A 25,440-nucleotide genomic window follows, 5' to 3' on the forward strand; every position below is an offset into this window, starting at 1 on the left:
AAGACACCAGTCGACATTAGGGGGAGGATGAGGCTCGTTCGATGCGAGGCTCCGTGGTCGGTCGCATCGTTATTTACGGCGATTCAAGCGAAAGCATAATGGCGATGTTTGCCACGCTTAGTATTGGCAGTAGGATTAGTTGTAGAAGCACTAATAATAGTAACGATAGAAATAGTGGAAGTGTCCTCCAGTGGTTATTATTACGGATGACAGTAGCATCTTGCAACGATAACGGTCGACCAGATGCTTTGGCGATACCCACCGAATAGCAATGGAATAAAATAAAATACTGACTACGACAGCTACCGCTGCCATGACGAAGAGGAGAGCGCAGAAGACGATGACTGAAGGCAATGGTAACGGTGCTGGATTCCCTCCGCTCTAAACCGGTGTGGGATGAACTGTCACGCTCCTCCAGGAGCGCAGGGCATCGCGTTTAATACTCGCTTCGATTCGACCATCTAACCAGAGTAGGAGCGTGAATAATTTCAACCGCAATAACCGCGAAGCTGTAAAGTAGAGTGCCAGTGTTTGTTTTATTCGTCATGAACACAGTGAGTAGTGCCTTTTGTGAAGGATTAAAAACAACCGATCCCGATAAGTAAAACGACTTAAAAATACATCCATACGTTTAGAGTGAATCTTGAGCTTATTGCAGCTTTTTAATTGTGTGAACATACGTTTTGCTTTCTATATGATTAAAGGCTTCTTCTAAATTCGAGTCGATGTATTGTAACATGAAACATGGTGATTATCACTACATGAGGATTTATATGTGGATATGTATGACGCTTATATGGTGCAGTTTATCTGAAGCATCCAATCAGGACAGAGAGATTCAGAAATTGTCCTAATATGAATCAGGGCCCTTTTGATAGCGTGCATAATATATTTCAATAACTCTCTTAACACCTGAAGGTGTTTGCTACAGCTTGTGCGCATAAGCAGCATTTTCAGTGTTATATAGTGTCTTTCAAACGAATGCTTAGTCAACTGCGAAACAGAAACCTCTAACGATACATTAGCTTGAGGTCGCGTATTGCACTAAGTGGGATTACAAAGTTACACGAGTTTCGTATAGCACGGGATCTCATCGCGGACGAGAACTTTATGGGTACTGTAGAATTTTACTAGCATCTCAGTAGAACGATGATTACTGACAACCCGGCACTATTTCGACATACTTATTCCGTTCGTTTACGGTTTGCAATTTGCCCTTAGACGGCCGAACTGCTCCTTCTTTGAGATCTCAGCGAACAGCAGCAAAAAAGCACCTCATCTTCGAAATACCCTATTTTTTTTTCCTATGTTTCTAAAAAATCCCACTGTCTATTTAACGGCCATACGCCACTAAAAGTATCAAAGCGAGATTTTACGTATGCTTGTTATTTTAGCTAGACCTGTGCAATATCTGAGTCCGCGCTATTATCATAGGTGAAGGCTTGTTGGCTAGTCCTACGCACTTGCGACCTCTCTGCCTTGTGTGTCTTGGCTAGTTGCTCTTGTCTATCTAGAATTGCTATACATTCGTTCACGCTGAAGTAACCTTCCTTCTCGAGAATATCTCCTATAAAAAACAAAAAAAAACTCGATATAATCGTTCTTTTAGCGCGACGATGCTGGATTCAGAAATGACAAAAAAACATTATTTTGCTTCTAACTCAAATAGCCTCAAGTGAAAAAGCCTCGTAGGCACTCAGTTGACACTATCCATCCTTTGATCATAAATATAAAACCTTCTCATCAACGTTCTTAAGCAAAACCTAAGTGAAAAGTAACTAAACCTCCACATTATCTATCAAGTATATCGTCGAGCCAAATGGTGTATTTACTGCTGTATTCATAGAGTGTAGTGTTCAAGTCAAATGCCGAACTTGTTTTTAACTTAAAACTTGAAGTTATCTCGGCAGAGAAGTAGTAAATAAGCGTTTATTATTATACACAGAGAGCATATATATGTGTAATGTATTCCTTAGCGAGAATTGGGTCGGTGATACCCTGCCCCTTTAACCAGAGACCTACCTGCCTATCTCGTATTACTTGAGAACAGGTTTATGTAGAGCAGGTAGTAGAGGTAGAGTAGAGTAAACCTGTAGAACAGGTTGTAGAGGTTGCATTGTATGATAGGAATATTTGTAGCCAATTCTATCCCCCTTCGACGAATCAAAGCTGATCGCAGCCTGATTAGGGAACAACAGTAACGAAAGTCAATCCGAAACATATATCTTCAAGGGGAAGAGCTTTCTCTTGAACAATCAAAATTGTTATTATGCTGCAATGTATACATCAAATAATATTTAATAATCTCCAAGTGACCTTGGGCACAAACTAAAGTAAAGTTCTTCTTGACTACCGAGCCCATTCCCTCAAGATCTCCATTTTAATTATATACAAGTGTGATATTACGAAGATTCGATTTAATCTATATACAGTGCATTGAACTTGTTTATTATTTTAACTCATATGTTCAATAATATGTTTACTCCTCTTTTTCTGGGTAAGTTGTATATCAGATTGTGTTTTCCTATAGATAGGCTACTTAAGGTTTTCTCCGGTGTCTTGTAGTAAAAGATGTCTACCTTAAATTGAAATTACATCTGCCTGCTTACTCGTTATTTCGAATATGGTATTTGTATCACTTGAGAGTGTAATGTTGCTTTTAACAGTAAAATACTATTTGCAAAAGATGAAAACGGTCATGTGTCGTCGGCTTAGAGTAATCTTCTCTTAAATGAGCGATGCATCAGAGAACTTTGTGTGTCCTTTACTTATTAGATGGACGTAACGTCGTTAGGAGTAATATGAAATTACGTACAATCTAATAAATCAATACGATTTGGGCTTGTTTTCACAAATTTTGAATGCGCGTTCCGCCTGCTCCTCGTTGTGCGTTTGTTTGCCATCTGTCAGCTCAAAGAGCCTGCTTATGTATTCCCTGAAGTCTACGTAAGTCTGTCTTCTTCCTGTCGTCAATATCTTGCTTCAGGTGTGTCTGAATACGCTTCCCAAGTGTACATACTGTTGTTGGCTTTTTGTCACGACGCCTTAAGCGGTACTCGTTCAAGTACCCCTTTTGTGTCATCATCTAACTCAGTTTGGTGGATTCAACTGGCATTTTTTCCCACACGTCACCCATAAAAGGGAAGCTAGCTATCGCTCGAGCGCTGCTTTGACACAGACAATAATAACAGTAAGATGAGTACCAATTCATTTTTTCTGTTGAAAATTGAAGCAGATATATATATATCTGCTTCAATTTTCTATATATGCATATATATATATATATATATATATATATAACATGTAAAAATATAGAAAACGTCTCAACAGCTATTGTATTTTAGTAATTTTTGATCGCGAAAAAATGGTAAACGGATTTTCTTGAGCTATGGTTAATCTTTAATCGGTCCAAGTGTGCACTCCTACATGCAATACACGGATACTTGTTAGAAACAATTTTGCTAGAAGCGTTCCCGGATCCTAAAAGAGCATCAAAAAAAAGTAAAACATCGGATTTGAGAACACCTTGCAAAACTAACAGAACTGCATTTTAATGGGAAGAACTTTACTATGCACACCCCCCTGAGTATCGTTGACACAAAAATGGAGTTTACAAAAGCTCAGAAGGTACGAATGGCCTGCAAACCGGTGTTCCTAACGTGTCAAAAGGGATGCCAGCTTGAACGCATTATTGTGCAGCTCTATCGTGACAACATATACCCTAGCGGCTAAATATACAAAAACTAAAAATGTGTTATTTCAAATAATTGATACCACGTATTGCAACCGGTTATGAGTAGATGACACTAGACAAACACGACGTACTTACCTTAAAATGTTTATGCAAACCCACATTTATTGCATCAGGTGATCTACTGCATTGTATTGTATTGATAATATAACTTCAGTATTAACACTGTCTGTAATAGCATTTTGCTATTTAGGTTTAAGTGTCTTCAACCTTTTTCAACTTCCAAATTTGACGTTACGCACCTCTGTGTACATTACTTTAAGCTTACCGCTTCAGACCGCGCAGAGATCACATGAAATGATCTGCACCTTTCAACCCCTAGCTGGACACACATCCAAGAGCTTTTTTTGCACTCTGTACAAGGCGTCCATATGTACTATCTATACAAACTCGTCAAAACAACGCGCATAACGCCACAGTCGATAGCATCCCGTTAAATGGTCAAAATCATTTTGTATGCGAGTCAATGGTATGCATGCAATACGTAAGCATATCTGTCTACATGTGTTTGTGTAAAGGTCTGCGCGTAGGAGTCGTCTATGCAACGTATGCGATTCGCGTAGGCTTTTGCGCCTTCTTTGTTTGTCTTCTCTCGTCCTGTCCTGATTTCTCGCTATATTCTCCCTCTCTCTCTCTCAGATTTGGATTCTGTCGCTTACTGGGTTTCTGGATCCGGCTTGGACATACATGCGTACGTGCAGATTTGCTCGCGTAAGTTTACAGCCGGGCTATTACTGTGCAGGTGGCCACTGCTGCTGCTCAGCGTTCGGCGCTTCTTCTCTATACATAACGTTACGAACTGCTTCACTTTCGTTTCGCCCAGCTGGCGACAGGGACGCCTAGTTCTTGCCTGGCACCCACCCTGCTTCCATTAGAGAAAGCGATAAAGAAAGCAGCATCTTCCTCGATACTAGTCTGTTTTACGTACACCGTAAAGGTGTGCGTAACCGTAACTAGGCATAGTAGAAGTAGTAATGATAAACGCAGCCCAGCACGCTGGTAAACTTGGCCGTAGGACCGAACGTCACAGCAAACGATAAACTCAACTCGAGTGGTATTGCCAAGGATAAAATCATAGTTGCTACTACTGTTACCAGAGACAAGGGTACGGGTTCGATTTTTTGTGTAAAACTAAGTCTTACAGTAGCAGCTTGCAATGCAGACCACAATTAAATTGTACTGAACTCGTGGGAGGTTGCGAGAGAGCATGAAAGAAGACTCGGCAATCACTTTCACTTACAAATACGACTTCATCCGTTTTTTAGCTCGAGTCAAATAGATTGACGTACGGTTATAGAAGACGATGTTAGGATACAGCAGAAGCGGACACACGGTAGTAATAGACAGAAAACAGATGTCGTTTATAAAATCATCTAAACTATAGCGAGTTTTCCTGCGTACTTGTTTATCTATATCGGATAAATATGTATTGTGCTCGTCCCTTGTAAGTATTTTGGACCCAGTTTTTGATCGCTAGTCTAGTTAGTGTTTAGCGTTACCGGCTTACGGCAAACGTCGAATGGGCAAGTTCCTTTTATAAAACGCGAAGGCGGAGGAAATCATATCCTGTTTGTGTCGGGATCTTTCCCATCTGTAGCAACGACGTCATAAGATTGCACAAAGTAACAGCTGCATGAAAGTTATTCGTCCTTTTTTTTTGTGGACTTATCGACAAGCGGCGATCAACGCTGCAGCCTCTGCATCGGCTCCCTGAAAATAGTTTCAGGCAAAACTATATCATGAAGAGAGTTTGAATATCGATTGTATCGCAAAATGGCAGTGTTAAAACAATTATTGAACAAATACGCTATATACCGCTGCTTAATTTTAGCCTTCGCAGTGATTCACATTGACCTATAAGAAGCGTCTATAGACGTGACTAAATACAATAGCAAAAAAAAAAATGCAACGAAAGAGATAAAAATTACATTTACATATTTGTCAAATGACTGTCTTATACATACAGTCACAGAAGACTATATAACTCGATATGACCGGGTTAAACGTGTTCTTTTGGAACTGTTGTTTGCTATAATGTGAATGATAGGGAGACAGTGTATTAAAGCGATTATGTCTCGAATAAAAACATTCAGATGATCGTATGATGCACGCAGAGTTCGTTCCCTATGGGCAGTTATGTTGCGCTCGAAGTGTTCAGTGGACGCCTAAATGGGCCCAAATAAACGTCAGATTGTCCGTTTCGTGGGATTGGTTACCTCGAGGTTGGTATTACCTTCGTACCAGTTAGTACTTTCGAGTATTAAGCGTTGACACAATTTTACAAAATTGATCTATACTTATTTACCAATTTGTAAGGTCATATTTTTTCAATTGTATAGCTATTAAGTTTATTAGAAAATAAACAAACAAGAATCTCTTTATATACCGTATATGGAATATCACGTTTGGGATCAAGTACATGGCAGTGTTACATTTGTCTTTCTCCGGGTTACAAAGAAAAGCCGACAGTCCTAGCTTTCTCGAACAGCTGCATTCATGAAAAAATGACGCTTGTAAACTAACAATAATTGTAAATTTTCCGCTGAGCGGATTTGCGCACATACGAGCGATGAAGGTAAACGTCTTTGTAAGATAATGGACAACTATGGATCCGATATGATATCAAGATTTAATCTCATAGCAAGCCGATATCTTATAAGCTTCAGACATTTCTATAGGATATTAGAAAGAGGAATCTGCTGCTTACTGGCCAGATTAAGTCGCCGTAGTTTAAAGTGGCAGCCCCGCAATGCGAAACCTAACCTCTTTTAGAAGTGTATTACGTCGTATAAAAAAATCACTACGCTAGTATTTTAGGATAATAATTGAAGGTGGCATAAACAAGTACTTTTTACCCGTTTCATCACACAAGCCAGGAACGTTGGCATCTACTACATCCTTTCAGACTTATCATCAACCATCCGCTATCCTGATAGACCACTATTTTCAATACCGTACTTATTACTTCGGTGATATTACAGAATATTGTTGACAAAGATTTCTCTACCCGATCAATCAGTTTTTTGCTGATATTAGACGAGCATCCTTGTAGTTCATAAAGTTATTTTAAAATAGTCCAAAATGGCTTGTAGCATTTTACTATGTAAACCTACTTTTACGGCGGTCTATAGAACAGTCTCCTTTGAGCTTCCATCTAGGACATATTGCATCCTCTTCTATACAATACTGGACAGAGAATTCTGAAATCCTTAGTTTCTGATAGGACCTGCTCAGAATCAGCTTATAGGTGTGGCGCTAGTCCTGCTACAGTGTGAACACTGAAAACGAAATATCCCGTCCTGTTTTTTTCCATACCCCAAGTACGAAAGCGAATTCGTGTCGTAGCAACGGCACTGATGTAAGCTGCTGCAATAAACTTATGTAACAAATCTACCCAACAAATCTCGCAAAAACCATTGTACAAGATTTAAAAACATTACTGATACGAGGTTTCAGCTGTAGTTGTTAAGCGGAAACGTGCGACCGCACCTGGAAATGTGTGTAAGAAGATGTGCAATATTGGCACCTAGCCCAATGAATTACAATGTGGAGGATAAATCCTCCATATTATTCTCAAATATATGAGAAATCATGAAGCGCATTTTGTCTCTATTCGCATGGTGCGAGGAATTGCACAAGATGATGGAAGGTCAAAAAGCTATCTATCAATCAAGCGCTACTCGTATTGCCAGGACCCTTTTACCGAGACTGATAGCGTAAAACTATGGCCAACTAATACAGAAGCCGTGTTCTGAATCAGGAGCTTTCCTAAGTTTTTTTACATGATAATTGCATAGCATATATATGATTGCATACCTGACAGAGAACGACATCACATTAGATCTTCTTCGATAACGGTGCCACACTGTCGACACAGGCTTTATCAATAGCCAATATGAAATGCTAAAGTGAAGACACAGCCCAATAGCAAATAGCCGTATACATAGAATTATGGCCTAGTGAAATATATTATGCCTATAAAATACAATACCAATAAGTAATCAACCATTATAATGAGCATAGGCGAGATAAATGCAGAACCTCAGTTTGATTTGACAATCACGTTACGCGACAGGTTACCTCATCGCGTACCGAGGTCCGGCTGTCTTTCCTTGCCAGAAGTACTACACGCGCATCGAAAGAGTAGACTCTCTGGATCAAGTTGCGGTTGGAAGATGTATTTCCTCAGTAAAATGAAAGTAGTTAAAAAAAAAAGGTCCTACGAGAAGAAGTATTGGGGATTGCAATGTCTGGGCACGAGGTAGAAAAATGGTGAAATCAAAAGCGGGCCAGGACACAGTGTAGTGAGAAGCCAATAGGGGGTTGGATAGAATCGCTCACGCAGTGAGTTCCGCAGCACGGCGTTGAGTGTAAAAAAAAAAGTGAAAACGTAGGCGGTAATAGTAGTGTCTGGCAGTTTGGCTTTCCTGGCTAACGGTAGGAAAGAACGGAAGACGAAGTAGATGGATATCGCCACCACCACTGCTCTTGCAATGCTACTATCGCCGTTGCCGCTATTTCCGTCAGCAAAAGCGAATAGCAACAGCAAGCGATCAAGCGAGCGAACTCATGTAGTAGGCCGCCAGCTAAACAGCCATTCACCGAGTCGACTTACAAAGGACTTTGCTGAAAGAAAAAGCCTTCTTTTGCCCAGCTTCGAGGCCCAGACCAGCTCGGAACGCGCGTTCGGTAAAAGAACTAATTGGAACAAATTGTTCCTTTTCCTCAACAGCGCCGCGACAACGATAGGCTTGCTTGTTTCACCGCTGTGGCACTGACCACCAAGAAAACCTTTACGGCAACGTGAGCTTCCTGACACAGACTCCTCCTTCGGCGTCTAAGATGTACTTTCGCCACCGTCGCACGAAGAGACTCTTTTAGCAAGGTGACGGCAAAGATAGGCGGTTTCTCCTGCCCCATTTGTCCTAATACTAACCATCCCCCCGGAACCCTGCTCCGTCTTCCCTATCGAGTACCATGTCGACGACTAGCTCGAAATAAGTGATGTTAGAAACTTAAAAAATGACTGTCGACAACAGAACAACTTGAAGTAGACCGCTTAAAAATGTTTTGGCGAACGGCATGGAAAGGTGGCGCGGTAGGACGCATTATGTTGCGAAAAGTATGGCTTATCCAACCGAGCCCCTAATCCAGGATTAACAGCCACCCACGTATAAACCATAATCGACAATATTGCAATGAAGAATTCATCAGCTTGACAAAATATATGTACGTACCGAAGCCGAAGAAATAGTTAAGAAATATTGCATATTGGAAAATAGAATGAGGTGCTGCCCCTTTAGTCCTACTTCACGAACCACCTAAAGGAAGACTTGCAAAATAAGAGATAATTGATTTAATGAAGGCGTGAAGTTACTATAAAGTAGTGTTATGGCAGAAAATATAATCGCAGACACTGCTGAATCACTGCTGAGCAGTAAAGTGTACCTTTAGAGGGCGGGCGCTTATGCAAAAGGATGCATTCGACCTAAATGAGCCTCCACTGTGTTTGGACAAGCTTTAATTTTGTTTTTCTAACCTGTACAATGTGCGTCTGGAAAGAAATTATACTCCGATTATGCTGCGCTGGATGCCCGCGTAAAACGGAAAACATTGCCGGAACACTAATCGTAACCTTCTAAAGTTTACTCGCGGCTGCGATGGAACCATCTAATTGACTACAAAACAAATGAAACCATTATCATAAATGCCCAGGCGATATAACGGAAACACCTCGCACACAAATTGCATAGTAAAGGACTGAGTAAAAGAATACGACTGAATATTAATAACTAAAACGACTAATAATCAAGAAAATCTTGGAAATGGAGACTATCTACCTGTTATAAATGAAAAAGTTTTATCTTTTAAAATGGATCCAAAAGACACCTTTTCAAATAGTAGCAGTAGAGTAAAACGTCACGCGAATAATTCTGTACTTTTCTATCTGAAGGAAACAGTATATGAGTATCAATGATTTATTAAAAGACGAAAAAATAAGATAAAGATGAATTGTTATTGATGAATGTAGTTTATGAAGGAACCTAGCGGAGACGAATGCCCACCGAAAAAAAACACAGGTTATCGTTGGTTGAGATTGGCTGGAATTTATGTATAATTTATTAAACCAACTATAGAATAGCTCAACGGATCAGAATTGTATTAGTGAACAATACTTCTATTATACCAGCCAATCAATGCTGCTGTGAACATTTGAGCGCAATATCATAAATTCGTTGGGGGATTTTAAACCCATTTTATTTCTCATGCGTGTAAATTATTCTTATATTACGATTGACGTTTTTTTTTGCTTCCTATACTATAATAAATGTTAGTAAAGCTTAGCATTTCTATAAACACCATTTTACAGCAAAGGAAACATTGATTCCTTTGAAAGAAATCGATATATAATTCATAGTGGGATGGAAGTGTAAATATAAAAAGATATATTATCATTTCAATAATATACGTGAGTCTGTCTAATGTTACCCTATTTATCGCAGTTTTACATTGTTCGGTCAAGGGATTTTCATTTGAGAACTTATGAGAATTAGTTTTTCTAGCAACTGAAAATTTCTGCAAGTTTTAAGGTTGACGTCCTTCAAATAATGATGGCGATACTATTTCCGTAGCAAGTTAGACATCGTATCTTTTGAATGAATTGTGCCTCGTTTTACTCACGAATGCACTAAATTTGCTTTTTTTTTTTCTTTCATTATTGATGCGAAGCTTTCCTGTGTGTGTTCGTGTGTTTAGGGTTACGCCTCTCGGAAGCGTTAATCGGATCACTGAAAACCAGTCGCCTTTAAAGGCTTTGTTACCTGTGACTAGGTCTGTGTCCATTTCTGTCATTTTTATTTATTTATAATTGTTTGACTATAATGCGACACAGTACCTTGCATTATAATAACGCAAGCTGTAGTATCAAAGAATGAGGTTTACTTTTTAGATAGTTTACTTTCGCTAATGCATCGTTTTGTTAGAAACGAGAACAGTGGTCTATGCAAAATTTGAGATGATTCCAGACTTAAAACTAAAAGACATTACTATACGATTCCTGCAAAAATGTTCAATGTATAATAGTCTTAGGTTTTTCTCCTTTTCCTGCCTGAAATCAAAATCGCCGTAGCGGTATGTCCAATGTGGAAACGGCATTTGTCAACAATTTTCATTATATATGGTAAGCGACCATAGCGTTTCTGGTTCCGTCATGCTAGAGACAGTTATTATAATAATAGATAGTCAGCCAGCGAACCGACTGAAGGTTCAGTATCGTTTAGAAGGATAACATTGCTGACATTACAAGCGACTTTCACTCAGAAAGCCTGTATGTTCACGGTATTGGTCTTCGTTGTCGTGACGGTAGTTAAAATGCAATATGAAAGAGAAAACAAGAAGGTCCAATAGGGTAGAAAGTTGCATCCTGCGTGTCGTTAAGCCGGTTAGCCACGTAGCGTAAACGTCGTCCTATGGGAGGAGGTGGCAGGTGGAATAGCTATGGAGGGTGGGGCTTCGTGACAGACACTGGACCTGGTATTGACACCCCCTCCAGAGCAGCGGATGTTTGTTTACACCGCAATTTCTTCTTTAACCTGCCAAACCCGCCCACTAACCTTGGAAGATTTCTCCTCTCTAACTTGGCTCGGGACCGCTATAGTGTCGTTATAGAAGCGCCGCCGCAACTGTTCGCTCTTTTGCAGGCCTTTTCCAGCTTTCCTAAACCTTATTCATAGGCCAGTTTCCTTCTTCCAGGATTTCAGGATGGCCTTCAACTTGCTGGCCCCGTATATCAGGGATGACAGAGACGCTAAACGAAAGAAGAAAGCATAAGCGTATGTACGATGCGATGGCAATGAGATCCAACTACGGTAACTTGTAGTTTCACCCCAAGAATCCACATGAATCTCAAATATCGTGTCGATGTTAGCTTTAAAAGCATACTGATATGGCCACTTAATTCGGTATTATTATAGATGGTCTGTCCTCTAGAAATTCAGGCATCGGTATTTTGACACCCTCCGCTCATCTCGCGCTTGCAATGGAAGATCTAGCACTACCGCCACCAGCGTACGGCTTCATAGCCAGCCGCAGGCCGATTCCAGCCAGCATTTTGCTTTCCCTCCCAAACGAGGCAGCTGAGGCGATTTCCTGTGTATGACGAAGTCGCTCCTCCTACCGAAATCTGCCCGCTTTTTCTCTTTCTTCTAAGAAGCCGAAGGTGCATGAAAAGCCGCGTTCCGTGTGTGCGCAAACGATGTACACGCCTAGGCACCTCTGGGGACGACAGCTAGTGTGACTCGTATACCGTGCCAAGTTAAACAGAACACACCGACATAATACCCATTACAGCCAGCAGGCGGCTTCCTGAAATCCAGCAAAATCCTATGATAACTATTTTCGCAGCTACACATTAAATTAGGGTTTCCCAGAATTTGTGTACAGCTGTGCGGGTCTGTCTTTGCCTATCGATATGTGTAGCGTCACCAATATCTATGCATATCTATGTCAGCTAGCAGGTATAGTTAGGTTCTCCGAAAGTAGACGAGGTGTCTGTATGTATTGAATCAACTTAGCCTCCGTTGATAGCCGGGTCATCTAAGTGGTACGACTTAAGGCGATGCAGACATTCACGTGACGCGTGGCGCACGTGTACGTCGTGCGTTTGTCCTTTCTATCTTTGCAGCTTATTTTTTAGCTAGTTGACATATTTTTTCTTGTTAAAGCTGGAAAGGTATGACATATTGTTGAAGTGACGATAGCAAAAAGTAAATTCTGCCGAAGACAGCTACAGATGCGTAGTAGATAGTTCCGGTGTTGAAGATAGTAACTGTTTGCTGACCTCGACTGTCCGTAGAAACTTACGATACTTGCGAACTGTATAGCCTAATATTCCTTCACAAAATAAATATATTTTTCAGGAAAAAGCATATTTCTGTGCGGATTACGTGAATATACCTCCGTAACGGTCATAGACAGTCTCCAATTTGCTAAGTTGGCGCAGAAAATTATCATCGTAAGACTGACTGAACTACGACAAGCTATAGTTATGATTGTAAACCATACTTTTCTCATACGTTCTCACTGTGTGTTCTTTAACATAGGTCTTCACAGAACAAATGTTGTTCTTTGTTTCCTTTGTAACACGTCATCAGTATGCTAGAAATTGATCTCTGGACTACGTATATAATGTTACTGCATAATTTACAATTCATACTGCGCATTATGAATACATGCATGTCCGAAGAGAGTACCTTCGAAATGTTGAATATTGAGAGCAGAGCTATTTTAGTCTTCATACATATGTTTAGAGAGCTTCACGTAGCTACTGAAGAACATGCGAATTCGTAAAATTAGATTATAGCTCACGCAGACTAGTTATTCTTAAGAGGGTCATTTTTGTCAATCTACATAAAATCGATCACTTTGCTAAACTCCTTTAATTATCTCTCAAACAAACGTTTTTATTACTTCTTTTCGTTTGCTGAAAATATCTAGTTTCAAGTTAGATTTTGGAGAAAAAAAAAAAAAAACTTAAATAACCAGTTAAAGCCGAATTCCAAGACGACTAAACCATTGTTTATAATAGATGAATATATTCGTGCAACTCAAATAAATATATCTCGTCCGTAACTCGGTTGGGTCAATTATTCAGTACCAAGGAAATTCTAATAACAATGCCTCGAATGAATGTTTTCGCAAGCCTCAGATTCGTACTGAGCAGCAGCTACGCGTATGTAATACCGATATCTATGTAGGCATATTTCTCAACTCAAGTGTAATCAAATCCGTGCTAAAATTGTTACCTAGGCCTCGTTCGTTATCCGTAATATCCCAGGATACGATACAGATAAAAATTCAACCTATATAAACATTTATAATGCGGGACGTGACCTCTTGCATAAAAAATAATACAACATAATATAACAATAGCACGTTTCTTATTAATAGGAAAAATTGAAAAAAAGGCACTTACGACGTGTGTTTTAGAGATCCAGTAAGAATTACTGTAAGCTGCTATAATAGCATTTGGGAGTTTTTATCAACGCTGTTATGGTGAGTGATAGGTGGTTACTGGGTAAACTATAAAGTATTCGCCGCGTCCGGACCAAAGCATTACGCTGAGCTTTGCCCTCGGACGGGATGGTGTAGGGCGTTTAATGCGTGGCCATCAATATATAAACAGAGCTGAAGGACAATTGCCGAAGGCTATCAGCTGTTGAATCGCTATCGACAAAGCATAGTGTGGTAAGTTAGGTAGCAGAAAGAGCGTATAGTGCACGATGGCACAATATCTTTATAAGCGCGATATAAACACTGTGAGAACGCAGCGGTTTTTCTAAGTAGATGTAATTTAATTTTTTCTTCATAGGCTCAGTAGGTTGCTGAAAAAGAGCAACTGTGTAATTGCTGAAGTAGCGCACAGATTCGCCATGAATACGTCCCAGGGCTATTACTAATATATTTTCATTAGATGAAGGAAAACAGCAGTGGGCGTCTTCAAGGTGCATTTGTGAAATTTTGCATTATTGCTAGTATATATTCTAATACCACAGAATACTAGTAGTAAATAAAAAAAAAATAATGCCCGTCGTTTTCCCGTCCCGATTCAACCTGTCTAATCGCAAAAAAAAATACGCCACTGTTGCAAACCTGCTGACAATCGCAGTGCTGATGCAAATGATCGTTACTTAGCTTCGTACACCAAGCGTTACGCCACAAGCAACTTGCATCAAATAGAACAAAATACAAGGTTCCAAGTGCTCCAAGAAACATTACTGTCCTAAAAGGTGAATAGGCCTAGTTTTCTCAGGGCATTTAAAACTCTTAGAGACCGTTGTTTTACTATAGTAGTCTCAAAGAACATTCTTACATGCTAGCCTACGTCTGACGTTCAGCTGTCAATAGAAAATGTTCAAGGAGAAACAGTGCCGTGGCCCATTCGCTGCAGTTTATGGCGAGCCTGCATTATGTCGCAAATAAGCTAAATGCTTGGTGGACTTCTTCAAAAACATGGGCTTAGCTAATAAAAGTGTTATTGTCATCGTAAATTTTATGATAACTTATGTAAATGCTGCGTGTTTATTTGTTTCGTCTGCACATCAGCTCGGAGGCGATCACCCAATTTATGCAGTACATCGCCCAAGAAAGCTATACGATGCAAGCAAAGATCTCACATCCGTCCGCACTGAATTCGATGTATGCGGGTCCGATAGCGCCTATTGCTTACTGATTCGTTTGTCGCTCATGTTGTACTCAGTTATTCCCCGACTACTCTTTTCTGTTACAACTTCCCCTGCTGATTTCTGTTTTTCATTGACAACCCCTGGCAACACCGGAAGATTCACTCACCCGCTCTATTGTAACTTTTCCCTTTTCTCTAGTCGTCCACAGGCAAACAAGGCTCTACATTACGTCAGCTAACCCGTTAGCTCTATGCACCTCACACTTGAGCTAGACGTTCTGCACCGGTGACAATAGAGCAAGCAAGCCAGTGCCGACGCCGCGGATCGCGTCACCGGTAACGTCGAGCATAGACGAATAGTGGGAGAAGAGCACGCGAGGACCTACGAAGCTTCCAGCTTTAAGATAAAAAGTCGAACTACAGAAAGGAGAAGAGGTAGGGCAATCGGGAAATGCCGCACGCCAACATCAACGATAACAGGATGCTGTTTCTTCAATGGCGGCAGCGACGATGTTCCATGACTACTGTGTCTTCGTGGTCTCAGCCACAACTCTGTCGCCGGTCTTTGCTTTTAGCCCTTATCGCAGTTGGTATGTGCAATACACATCGAACACACAGGCATTGGAAAACATAAAAAAGTGGAAGCAAAGGAGACAGCCGTTTATACAAGTTCCACTGCGTTTCTCACTGATATACACTGCTAGAGACATGCATGCGCACTTTCTCGGGGTTGCCACTTGTTTGTGTAGGTCTTAAACCTTCAACATTGTACACTTTTTTCACACCCTTCCTGCCCGATTGGTTTCAACGCGCCAGCTCACTTCTGCTAACGCGTCTTGCGTCACTAACTGGAGGTTCCCAGACGATGAATGGCATGGTATTGCCATTCGCTGTCGTTGACAGCGCTGGATAGCACTCGCAGAAGTTATGTCGATGCTTACGACAACGATACTATATAGCATGCTCTTCTGTTCCCGTCTCTCTCTCTCTCCTATAATACTGGAACATGCTTAGGGAATTACCATAGGAAGACACCAGCCGTCCAGCTGGCGGAGCAACATCCATATAAATTCATACGTAAGAGGCTTGATTCGTATAATCGGCATAATGTCGCAGAGGGTGTATGAACAAGATCGACTCTTCCTTAGCTGACGGCGAGTTATATATTTGTAGTTTTATCTAGGAAAGTTGCTTCCTGATAGGAGCTAGACCCCAGAAATATAATATACGTTATTGTTCCCAATAGACTCGTTTATCACAGACAATAAATGAACAGGTTGAGGAAAGCAAAACAAGAAGATGATTCAAATTATATTAGAAATAAACTAGTATGAATAAACTAATATCTCTTTGATACCCTGAAATATCGGCTTAACAAGTAGCATTCTACGGCTCTTCAATTCTGTCCGTGAGAAAATAATGAATTTATTCGAGAGACGAGGCAAATGCGCTCCTAAGCACATCGGTCATCGTGTCAACGAAATGGGTTATTTTGTAAAACTCGACAGACATGTAAGCTAGTACTAGACAAGCAGAACTAATACATTAATCACCATATTTCTTGCATGATCTAAGGACAGACATGACCGAGACTCCGTTCGGTTCCACCGAGCACTGCCGTTATCTTAACTGACGATGCGGTACTAAAATGCACTCCATCAATTTCACATATGGAGCCTTCGCTGCAAAAAGCTAAGGCTAGAGTGAAAGAATATATTTTCTTTTATATAAGACTAGTATATTCTATTAATGAGCAGCTATTATTGTAAGAGATATTTTTCATAACTCTTGCAATATAAACTACAAATATAAGCGTCTTTTTTTAGTTAATAAAGGGGCGATATAAAACAATCCTGATGACCATGGGCAAGAATATAGTGAGACATATGCCAAACGAAAGTACGAGTTACAGCATCAGAAACTCAAGTGTTTGTAGCCTGGGGTCGTAACCTTCCAGGACCGCAACGGGAATCCATTCTGTATAACTCGCAAAGTTTGACACCTCAAGCATTTCGTTTAACAAAGTGATAAAAAATGTTTGATATCGATATTGTTCTGTTGGTGAGCAAGGGCATTTTGGATATAAAAAATAATTGCCTCAAACACAAACTAGTCTACGAAGTTATCTTCGACTCTTTGAAATGGACTCACATGATTTTTTATTAAGGCGGAATCTATACGGAAACACATTTCAGTACCACCAAAGCTTCTAATAGTCTACGAAAGGGTGGAAGGAACATATTCAATTTTTACTGAAGTTCGTTCAAGGGATTACATGTAGACAAAATACTCACTATACTGGCGCCATTAGTAGAGATATACCTCGATTATAATATCTATGTATACCATCATAACTTCACACAATCAGCTTTCCTCTGTGCTGGGTGTTTTTTGAAGCATTTCTTTGGTTTGACTGTGCTCTCCTACGTGGTTGTTCCCTTTGGTTGGGTCTCAAATAGTAAATAGGGGGAACAGCATGGCTGAAGCAGATTCGGCCGTCTGCTGTATGTTTCCTATGCGGTTCGCTATTTTGTTATACTGCCCAAATGAACATGGCAATCATCTCCTTGACCACGCACAGCAGCCCCAATTCCACTAAAGCTGCGTTGCTATGTAAATGACCCGTTGCAGCCGCAGTCGGCACCAAATGGGGTGCTTCTGTCTCCATTTTCAATAAATAATTATTCGCGATGCCCGCGAACAAAAATGGTCTGGGCTGGATACCTACTTCATCGTGATAGCAACCCCCTTCCCTTGCTTGAATTGCCAGCCTAATACGATATCTTCTCTTGGTACATGTTTCCCCTCGCTGAACCGACGCCAGCAATGCTGCCGTGCCCCGATCCAGTTTCAGTACCCTGATTGGTCCCTATTTCCCATTCTGGTCAATCAGCAGCCGCCAACGATGGCACAAGGACGACACTAATGCCACCGCGAACCACGGAAGCCGTTGCTGCCACAGACATAACAGATTATCAACTTATCCAGGCCTATATATCGCTCCAAATGTAGCAGGAACCTAATCTTTGCAGGGCAGCTAGAACCTTCAGCCACCATCCCTCAATTAATTTGCTCACGCGTTTGTCGGCTTGCTAGCCCGCTGGTCCGTCTCCACATGGCTGGCGAAGGGTAAAGGCCAGTCATCCGCAGCCCCTTTCCACTAGGTCGAATTTGCGGCAGATCTCGACGTAGTTTCTTAAAGCTTTTTCTTAACTTTGCACAGTTCTTCCTTATTATACTATTCCATATTCGTTCTCACTTTGCCTCTAAATGCTACTTTTCTAATTTGTCGGATACTGTTACCCTAATGAAACACTTCCACAAACGGCAGGCACATGATTTAATCAACACCAACAGACCTTATGGAAAAGTGTAGAAAAGCTTATTTCTATTCTTATATACGTAGGTCTTCTTGTGGTTATTTTTTGACATATCTATTTAAAATTCAAAATATATAAAATTACATTTTAAGCGTTATATGGTAATCTTCACGCTCATGTGTTGTCAAAGCAAAGTATCTAAGAAAAATAAATGTCTGTCAAATTTTGACAGCAATAATACTAGATGCATGTAATGCTGTAAAATTTAAATTTTGTGAAACTTCCGAACGGTAAAGCTAGGCACCGACTAAAAAGGCCTGATGCCTTCTGCATTAGGATGGATGTAAACAAATATTACGTTACACATATGGGCGTCCACAGAAAACATCTGCTGATCTGGTTGACGGATATCCATTTTAGTCTCAATTCATACGTCCTTAGTGTATGCGCGTACATAGCCATGTAACGCGCACATAGCCATAAGCTATTTTCCAAGTACACAACCGCAAAATGCGTAAGTCAAAGGCGAACTAGGGCTAAGTACGCTCGCTTTGGGCTAGTGGTCTAAATCACGTGTTTTCAACGCTCGTGAGCGCATCGCTGCAGGATGGACGATCATGGGCAGGAGGCAGGGTTTAGGGAGACGCCAATTCGACACTCCGTTGGATTGGGCTAATATGAGTAGGCTGCCATGACTAAGTCATTTTGCTTGAGATCCGAACATAGTCACACGCCGACTAAACAAAGGCTCGTTCTCTCCACGACCACTGAAGAACAGGAAATGGAAAAGAGCATTGTGGCGTAGATTGAGGCTCTGGCCGCAGCAGTGACAATAGTGGTCGTGGTTTGTTTGTCTAAGCTAATTATCTTCTGTTTGGCAGAAGCCCTCTGTTTCGATGTCACCAGGACTGGTCGCTCTTGAAGCCAGTTTCCACCTCCCTGCTTGATCACCTCTTTCTTAACAGAGCTAGGTCGACAAGTCCCTGTGTTCGTTTCCGTATTCTCGTGCAAAGCACGAAACCTCTAAACGAAGATTCCTGGAGGTGGCCTCTTCGGTTTCTCTATTGGCTCAGCTGAATCCGGTTTGTTCCGAGCTATGCTCCACTGTGTTGGCTGCACTATTCTTGGCCTATAACTCTGTTTATATAGCAAAGCCTGCATCTGCACTGTGTTCTCTGTTCCCTATTCTTTGCTCTACCACGTTGGCCTACTAGAGCTCGTACGAAGGATTTGCCTACTTGACTTGCAAATTGTAGCACTGGAGGAACGATCCCTCGCTGACAACAGCCGCTGAAAGTTCCTCGTCCTCCGCCATTCTATAACGCGCTTCTCGCTTTCCTTACCCCCCTCTGCAGATCTTTACGCCTCCTGATTTTCTTATCTGACAAGCGCAGCTCATGGCATCTCGCAACAAATTCGTCGTATCGGTTAATGACAGCATGCATCTGAGTAGACGCAAGCATTCTTGACTCGAAAATCAAGCTTTTTGCAATGGGCCTATCGCCCCTTAACTGGATATCGTAAGAGCCGTTTCGAATATAAGATTGCTGCGGGAAGCGAGAAAAAAACGACGCTCTGTTGTCGGCGAAGGTATCCGACGACCCCTTTTTTAAGCAGTTAGGACCAAGCATGTAACATCACAAGATAGTGAGGTCGTGACCTAATGCAGCAAGCAGATCAACTTATGAGCAAAAAATTGTGCAGTCCGAAGCTAATATTGCCAGTTCCTGATTAATTAGAATTACGGGTAATTCCTTGGTGGATTTAACCAATAGAATCAAAAAATTCAATGGAATACACGTTGCAAACCTTCAAGGACCAGAGGAATCTGAAAAATCAGCATCAAAAAACGTTATCCACTTGAGAGAAAAACGCTAGGTGTCGATATTAGTTAAGAAAAATTATTCAACACATCCATACGTTATACGGAAAACTGTTATTTTGCAGCACAATATATTACGTTTTGTGAACCTATAAAACTACATCGTATGATCCGACCGTGTCGTCTCTTGGATCTGATCCTACAACCTAAGTTTTCAATTATTGATAATAATAAGACCTCAGCCTTCAGGGTATCAATATTTTTTACAAGGCTTCTATAAAAACAGCCGGAAACAGCTATTAATGTTTACTTGAATATTCGTCCTTCTAAGAAAAATTTTAACTCAGTAGGCTTTGTATAAGACTTTCCTACTCGCCTCAAAAATCAATCACATAAAGCATACCCATATCGATTGGAGTGAGGCTTCATATCTTCCCAAAATAAATTAAAAAAAAACGCTGATATATTTTAAATACTGCACCGTTGTTTACTGCCCTTATTCAAATAGTCATTCACAAATCAGTAACATTTTTCCATGAGTGACTGTTTGTTCCTGCGTTTGTGTTCCAGTGGTGATCTCGTTTATAGGCAAAGCTGAAAGTAGGCCACAGAATGTCGTACAGCACAGTACAGAAAGGCCTGCCATCACCGTATCGAAGGCCAGTACTGCCACCCCAACGGCCTTTAGCATTGTTCAGCCGACTTCCTTCACAGCAAAACCGGCAATAACAACAGCACAGCCAGATGATAGAAACGTGAGTCATTATTTTTCGAGGTTGTCAGCAAAAAAGACCTTTTGCTGACCGTTTTCCCACAACTGCCATTAGACGGGTCGGCTCCACCAAATGGAGAGGTTCTCGCTACTCGTCGAGCCTGGCGCTGCAAGCCAGAATTGTTACGTATCCATTATAACTACACAAGATGGCCACTGTTCACACTAGTTTGGCTACCACTTTTTGTTGAAAACACGAACACACACTGCCCCTATCCAGAGCGACGATGTTTGTGTGCGCTATACATATATATAGCATGTTTTACTCTGAGTTTGTCTAAAAGAAAGAACAGATGGGGTCATATCTGGTTTTCTCGATTGCGTATGACTCAGTTATTTTGGTTTCTCACTGTCTCTTACTTAGGGACCTAAGAGAAACCGCGCATGAACATCAAATAGCAGACCGCCGTCAACGAAATAGATGTCTTCAAATTCGCGTACTTCGTGCACATATCTGAGTCGTCTGCCAGGCACTTTGTGCGTACTTTTTTTTCTGCGTCGTTTTCGCTATCGTTGTATCGTAGTTCAAGCATTTTAGTGGCTACAACTTTTGTCGATATTGTGCTATAGTGGAAACGGCTGACCTACTGTTTCAGACAAGACAGCCAGTTATTACTTATACCAACGTATATATCTATATATATATAAAACATGTATAAGCAGGCAGGCCGCACTAGCGAGAGTATTTAATCGCCAATTGGCTCAATCGTAAAGTTGTTTCTAACTATAAAAAACACTTTTATTACGACGTACATATTTCAGGTAAGTAGGCTTTTAATGGCCTGATAATATACTTTTTTTCGGGAGTGCCAACCTAACATCACATTGACTGATCCATAAACATACTCTCATCTGACGCTCCAAATGCTTTTATTTATGAATAATTCTATTTAACCGACTAAAGAGATAAAAAATATCTAGTCGGATCAGGTGAAATAGATGTCTGTCTTCATTTTTTCTAAATGAACATTTCACCGGTCGACCATAGGATACTACATATTATTCAATAGTATATGTAAAATGTAACCAAGCTTCAAAAGCAAGCACAAAATGAACGATGTTCTAAATTTCTTCGAAGACAGATATTATATTGTGTCCATTATGGCGACCGGGAGTTCTGCAGCAATGATAGCCGCTCTAACTCCTAAATTATTCATTATTATTCGGCACTGGAAAATTATGTGAGGTGACACAGCCCTCAAAATCAGGTTGCGGGACTTAAGCCATTCATATGGTTCTGAGTGAAGTTACCTCGTTCATGCATTGAGTAAACGAGTATGATCAAGAGTGGCCCCGGAAAAACAGATTTATCCCTAGGTTTAAGAACACATAATGGGCGTATAGTCTTTCTTGCACTATAAGCGATAACATAGTTGGAATATTTAAGCGAACTTTCAGCATTGAAATAATCGGTTGTGTTTCAAGTGTTTGACTTACGGCAGTTTCAGCATTACTACTTGTGTACAACTAACGTATCCAATACCTTATAGACAGAGTCTAAATAAAACTAAGGGCAAGATTCTAAATAAAACTGAGGGCAAGATTCTAACTAAAACTGAGGGCAAGATTCTAAATAAAACGTAGCTTAACTAAACCAAGTTAACAAACCAGTTCTCTTTTTTTTTCTTTCTCCCATTTACACTCTAAGGAGCTCTCGTGCGTTCAGGACATGCGTAAAGCGGAAACAGTCAAGCTAAACCCTTATTATGATCGTTCGCCGACAGCATTACGACTAATTCCACATTTTTTTATTTATAGCGGCTTTTACCTTGCAACTCCACACCTGTCCCCCATACTGAACGACAGTCCGCGCCCCATCTGCTATTATTATTCTTTATTTTACAATCACACACTCGGCAAGCTAGACGTATGTACATGAGCATAAACCTGCACAATGTATTATACTGTGGTGTATCTTCTATTGTATTATTCGGTAATACTAGTTTTTCTTCCCCTCGGTCGACATTGCACAGGTATTTATACCACTACTACGAATGAGTCGTCGTTGTCGGTACTGCTGATGCTGTTGCAGCCTTGCGGGAGGCAATAATATTTTGTTCTGCCGTTCCTGCTACCACCGGCATGCTGGCTTTTCCGTTCGTCGTCCACGTAGTCGCTTCAAGGCTATCCTAGCGACAGCAGTGTACTGCTTTTTCCTCCTCCCGAGGGAAATGTTCTCTCTCTCTCTCTCCTTCTTTCTCGAACTTTTTTGTTGTTCTCCCCTCATTCTCCTCCTCCTCGACCTGTCTCCCCTTCGTGTCTCCCCATCTGATTGTTGTTGTCGTCGTTTTCTTGCACAGACCGACCAGCTGAAACAGTGAGGTCCACGCCCACTGACGACCACTCTTTATTTCCCGCGAGTGACGCCCCGTCGTCTCCCCATCGCGAGTGTTTAATTGTCGCCCTGGTACACGGCCCACAGAAAAGACAGACTAGCTATCTTGCTCACAAGCTGACCTGTCCTGGGCCATACGGCTGCGAGTCCGCCATGCGGCCAGTCCCCGTCGTGTGTCCTGCCGCGGCAGTCTGCCTTGCTGCATACTAGCTGCAACCTCTCCCGCCCTTCCCTCTTTGCCCTGTTCAGTTTTTAGCGGTGCCGTAGCGCTCGTGAATTGGGTTTCATCAATAAATATCACAGAAGCTGCTTATGGATGCAGAGAACGCGCCGATATCTGCACTTGGCCTGCCTGATGAAGCGTTGCAGTTGTTCTCGCTTGCCTGCCTCAGCCAGCAGGGATTGACCGACATTCGCGTGATGCTCACCGCCGCGAGCCCCACAGCTACCTCTTGGTCGGAATTTTGATAACCTTGAGAAGCACAAGTATCACGGCTGATGATGGAGGTAGCGACCGCAGCAGAGAAACATTTCTGACCGTGGTCGCAACGCGGACATTTAGGCGATGTGCGTGTGCCTGTGTAACATGGCGACTAGACGGCACGTCACCAGTTTTTGGGTTAATGTCTGTCGGCCGCAACAAGTGTCAAGACGAAGTGTAAAAAGTGGAATATAGTCGATATGCGTGTAGAGCGTATTTATTTAGCTGCAAAAGGGACACGAGCTATAGTCGAGTACGATGCAGGCGTTAGCAATGATAGTACGTAGGTTCGATTCTTTGAAATTATAATAGCTCGAGAACCCTCTTTGAAATGTATCTTCATACACAGACGCGCTCGTTTGTACCTCACTTTACGACTCACATGCGATGGTGGCTAATCGTCATGAAAGCAGTATATCGTTAGGTTAGCTGAATATGGATGTTCGTCTTTGTCGATGTTCATCGCCATTGACGGAATGCCAAAAAACAGCAGCGATAGTGTGTGGCAAAGCACTAAGTGCTTCGGCTTGGGTAGAAAGGTACCTTCTCTGGGAAGCCGGCCACTAGCGCGAGTCGAGGAGGGGGCAGCGCAGCAAGAACGCTTTGGGACCGGGTGCATAATTTAATGATGTCCCTGGCTCTCCGTTATCTCGCAGATATTCTCTCCCATCCCATTTCACCCTTCTTTAACGACGGGTGCGAAACATAGCAAAGGTAGGCGCGTAATACGCTGCTGCGTCGACATCAAATCCGCTGTCGCTATTGCGACCAGTGCTCGCGCTGCAGTTATGAGCTGGCGTGTGCTTTCCGCCTACCTGCCGTGCCTCCGACGGCCTCTATAAACGCTCACTGCATTATCCATACTATCATCGTTGCCATCACGGGAAGCTAAAGTTTTGGTGGTACTAATAACTATTTGCGCCTTTGTTAATACAGGAAGCACCCCGCTTGCACTTCCACCGGCGCATGACTTCGTGAGAACGTCATTCGTCCATCCATGAACATGATCAACATGGGGTGGTGATACTAATGCTGCGTCGTCGTAGTGTTAGGTATATGCTCCCAGTTGTGTAACTGTTATGTAGACGATCAGCAAAATCTGTTGTATTGAACTTCTTGCAAGTTTCCAGTGGATATAGGTACCAACGATCTCGATGGTCTGGGTCAGCTATTTGAGGTGCTACCCTCTCATAAAAGATGATAACTAGTATTTATTGGCATTTGACGAGCTATCTCAAATATACTCGATAACCAACAAGCGTAGTCTGATGTTGGTGTACGAAAACGATAGCCTAACTAAATAAGCCAGAGTCTGTCTAGCTGCTGTCCCATAATGCAAAGTGCTCAACTATAACTCGATGCACATACAGAAACAAGTTTAATCAACTTCTACCTGCCAGCCAAATGAGAAATCAACTGCTATCTTCGGTACATAGAATCAACGGAGATAAACAGACGTGTGGAAAGAAAGGTGGAGTGAGGTAAAGTCACTTTAGGCGCTTCTTGGGCCAAACGATCAACTTTCTGTATCCAAGAGAAAACTGCATTTGCTAAAAAGTTTCAGCTTTTAAGGTTATCGGAACATTATCAATTTTATGCCATAGGAGGCATTTTCGTTGTGCACAGATTGAGCCATTCTTGATCCCACCGTACAGCATCGTGAGTGGATGTTAAGGTAATAGCATTACATTTACAACCTTGCCGCTGAAATGAGGCAAACGCTTTATATATTCATTTGCAAGGTTTGTTTTTGAGGTATTGTTTTAGGTTTACGCTT

The 25,440-nt window shown here is 41.5% G+C and overlaps 1 protein-coding gene and 1 long non-coding RNA gene across 9 annotated transcripts in view; one reads left to right on the forward strand and one right to left on the reverse strand.

Annotated features, from left to right (window-relative positions):
- The first annotated feature begins 403 nt into the window (after positions 1 to 403).
- The window catches only part of LOC111242789 (uncharacterized), a 33,464-nt gene continuing 8,427 nt past the window's right edge, over positions 404 to 25,440 (forward strand). For 2 of the 8 annotated variants that reach the window (XM_086989260.1, XM_022787603.2), the window contains exon 1: positions 23,240 to 25,338. Coding sequence is in view for 4 of the 8 variants with exons in the window: in XM_022787601.2 (XP_022643336.1) it covers positions 15,385 to 15,523; positions 20,646 to 20,830 (324 nt within the window). In the remaining 4 variants the exon portion in view is untranslated. Of the gene's footprint in view, positions 555 to 15,132; positions 15,524 to 20,645; positions 20,831 to 23,239; positions 25,339 to 25,440 lie in introns of those variants that run through there. The other 6 variants (XM_022787604.2, XM_022787605.2, XM_022787601.2 and 3 more) reach the window with 5 other exon arrangements.
- Positions 9,843 to 25,440, reverse strand: part of LOC147758413 (uncharacterized) — a 98,904-nt gene continuing 83,306 nt past the window's right edge. The window contains exon 3 of the long non-coding RNA XR_015327807.1: positions 9,843 to 12,115. This is a non-coding gene — a long non-coding RNA (uncharacterized LOC147758413). The remainder of the gene's footprint in view (positions 12,116 to 25,440) is intronic.

Source organism: Varroa destructor, unplaced genomic scaffold (genome assembly GCF_002443255.2).
Source record: "Varroa destructor unplaced genomic scaffold, Vdes_3.0 BEIS01000001.1, whole genome shotgun sequence".
NCBI lineage: Eukaryota > Metazoa > Arthropoda > Arachnida > Mesostigmata > Varroidae > Varroa > Varroa destructor.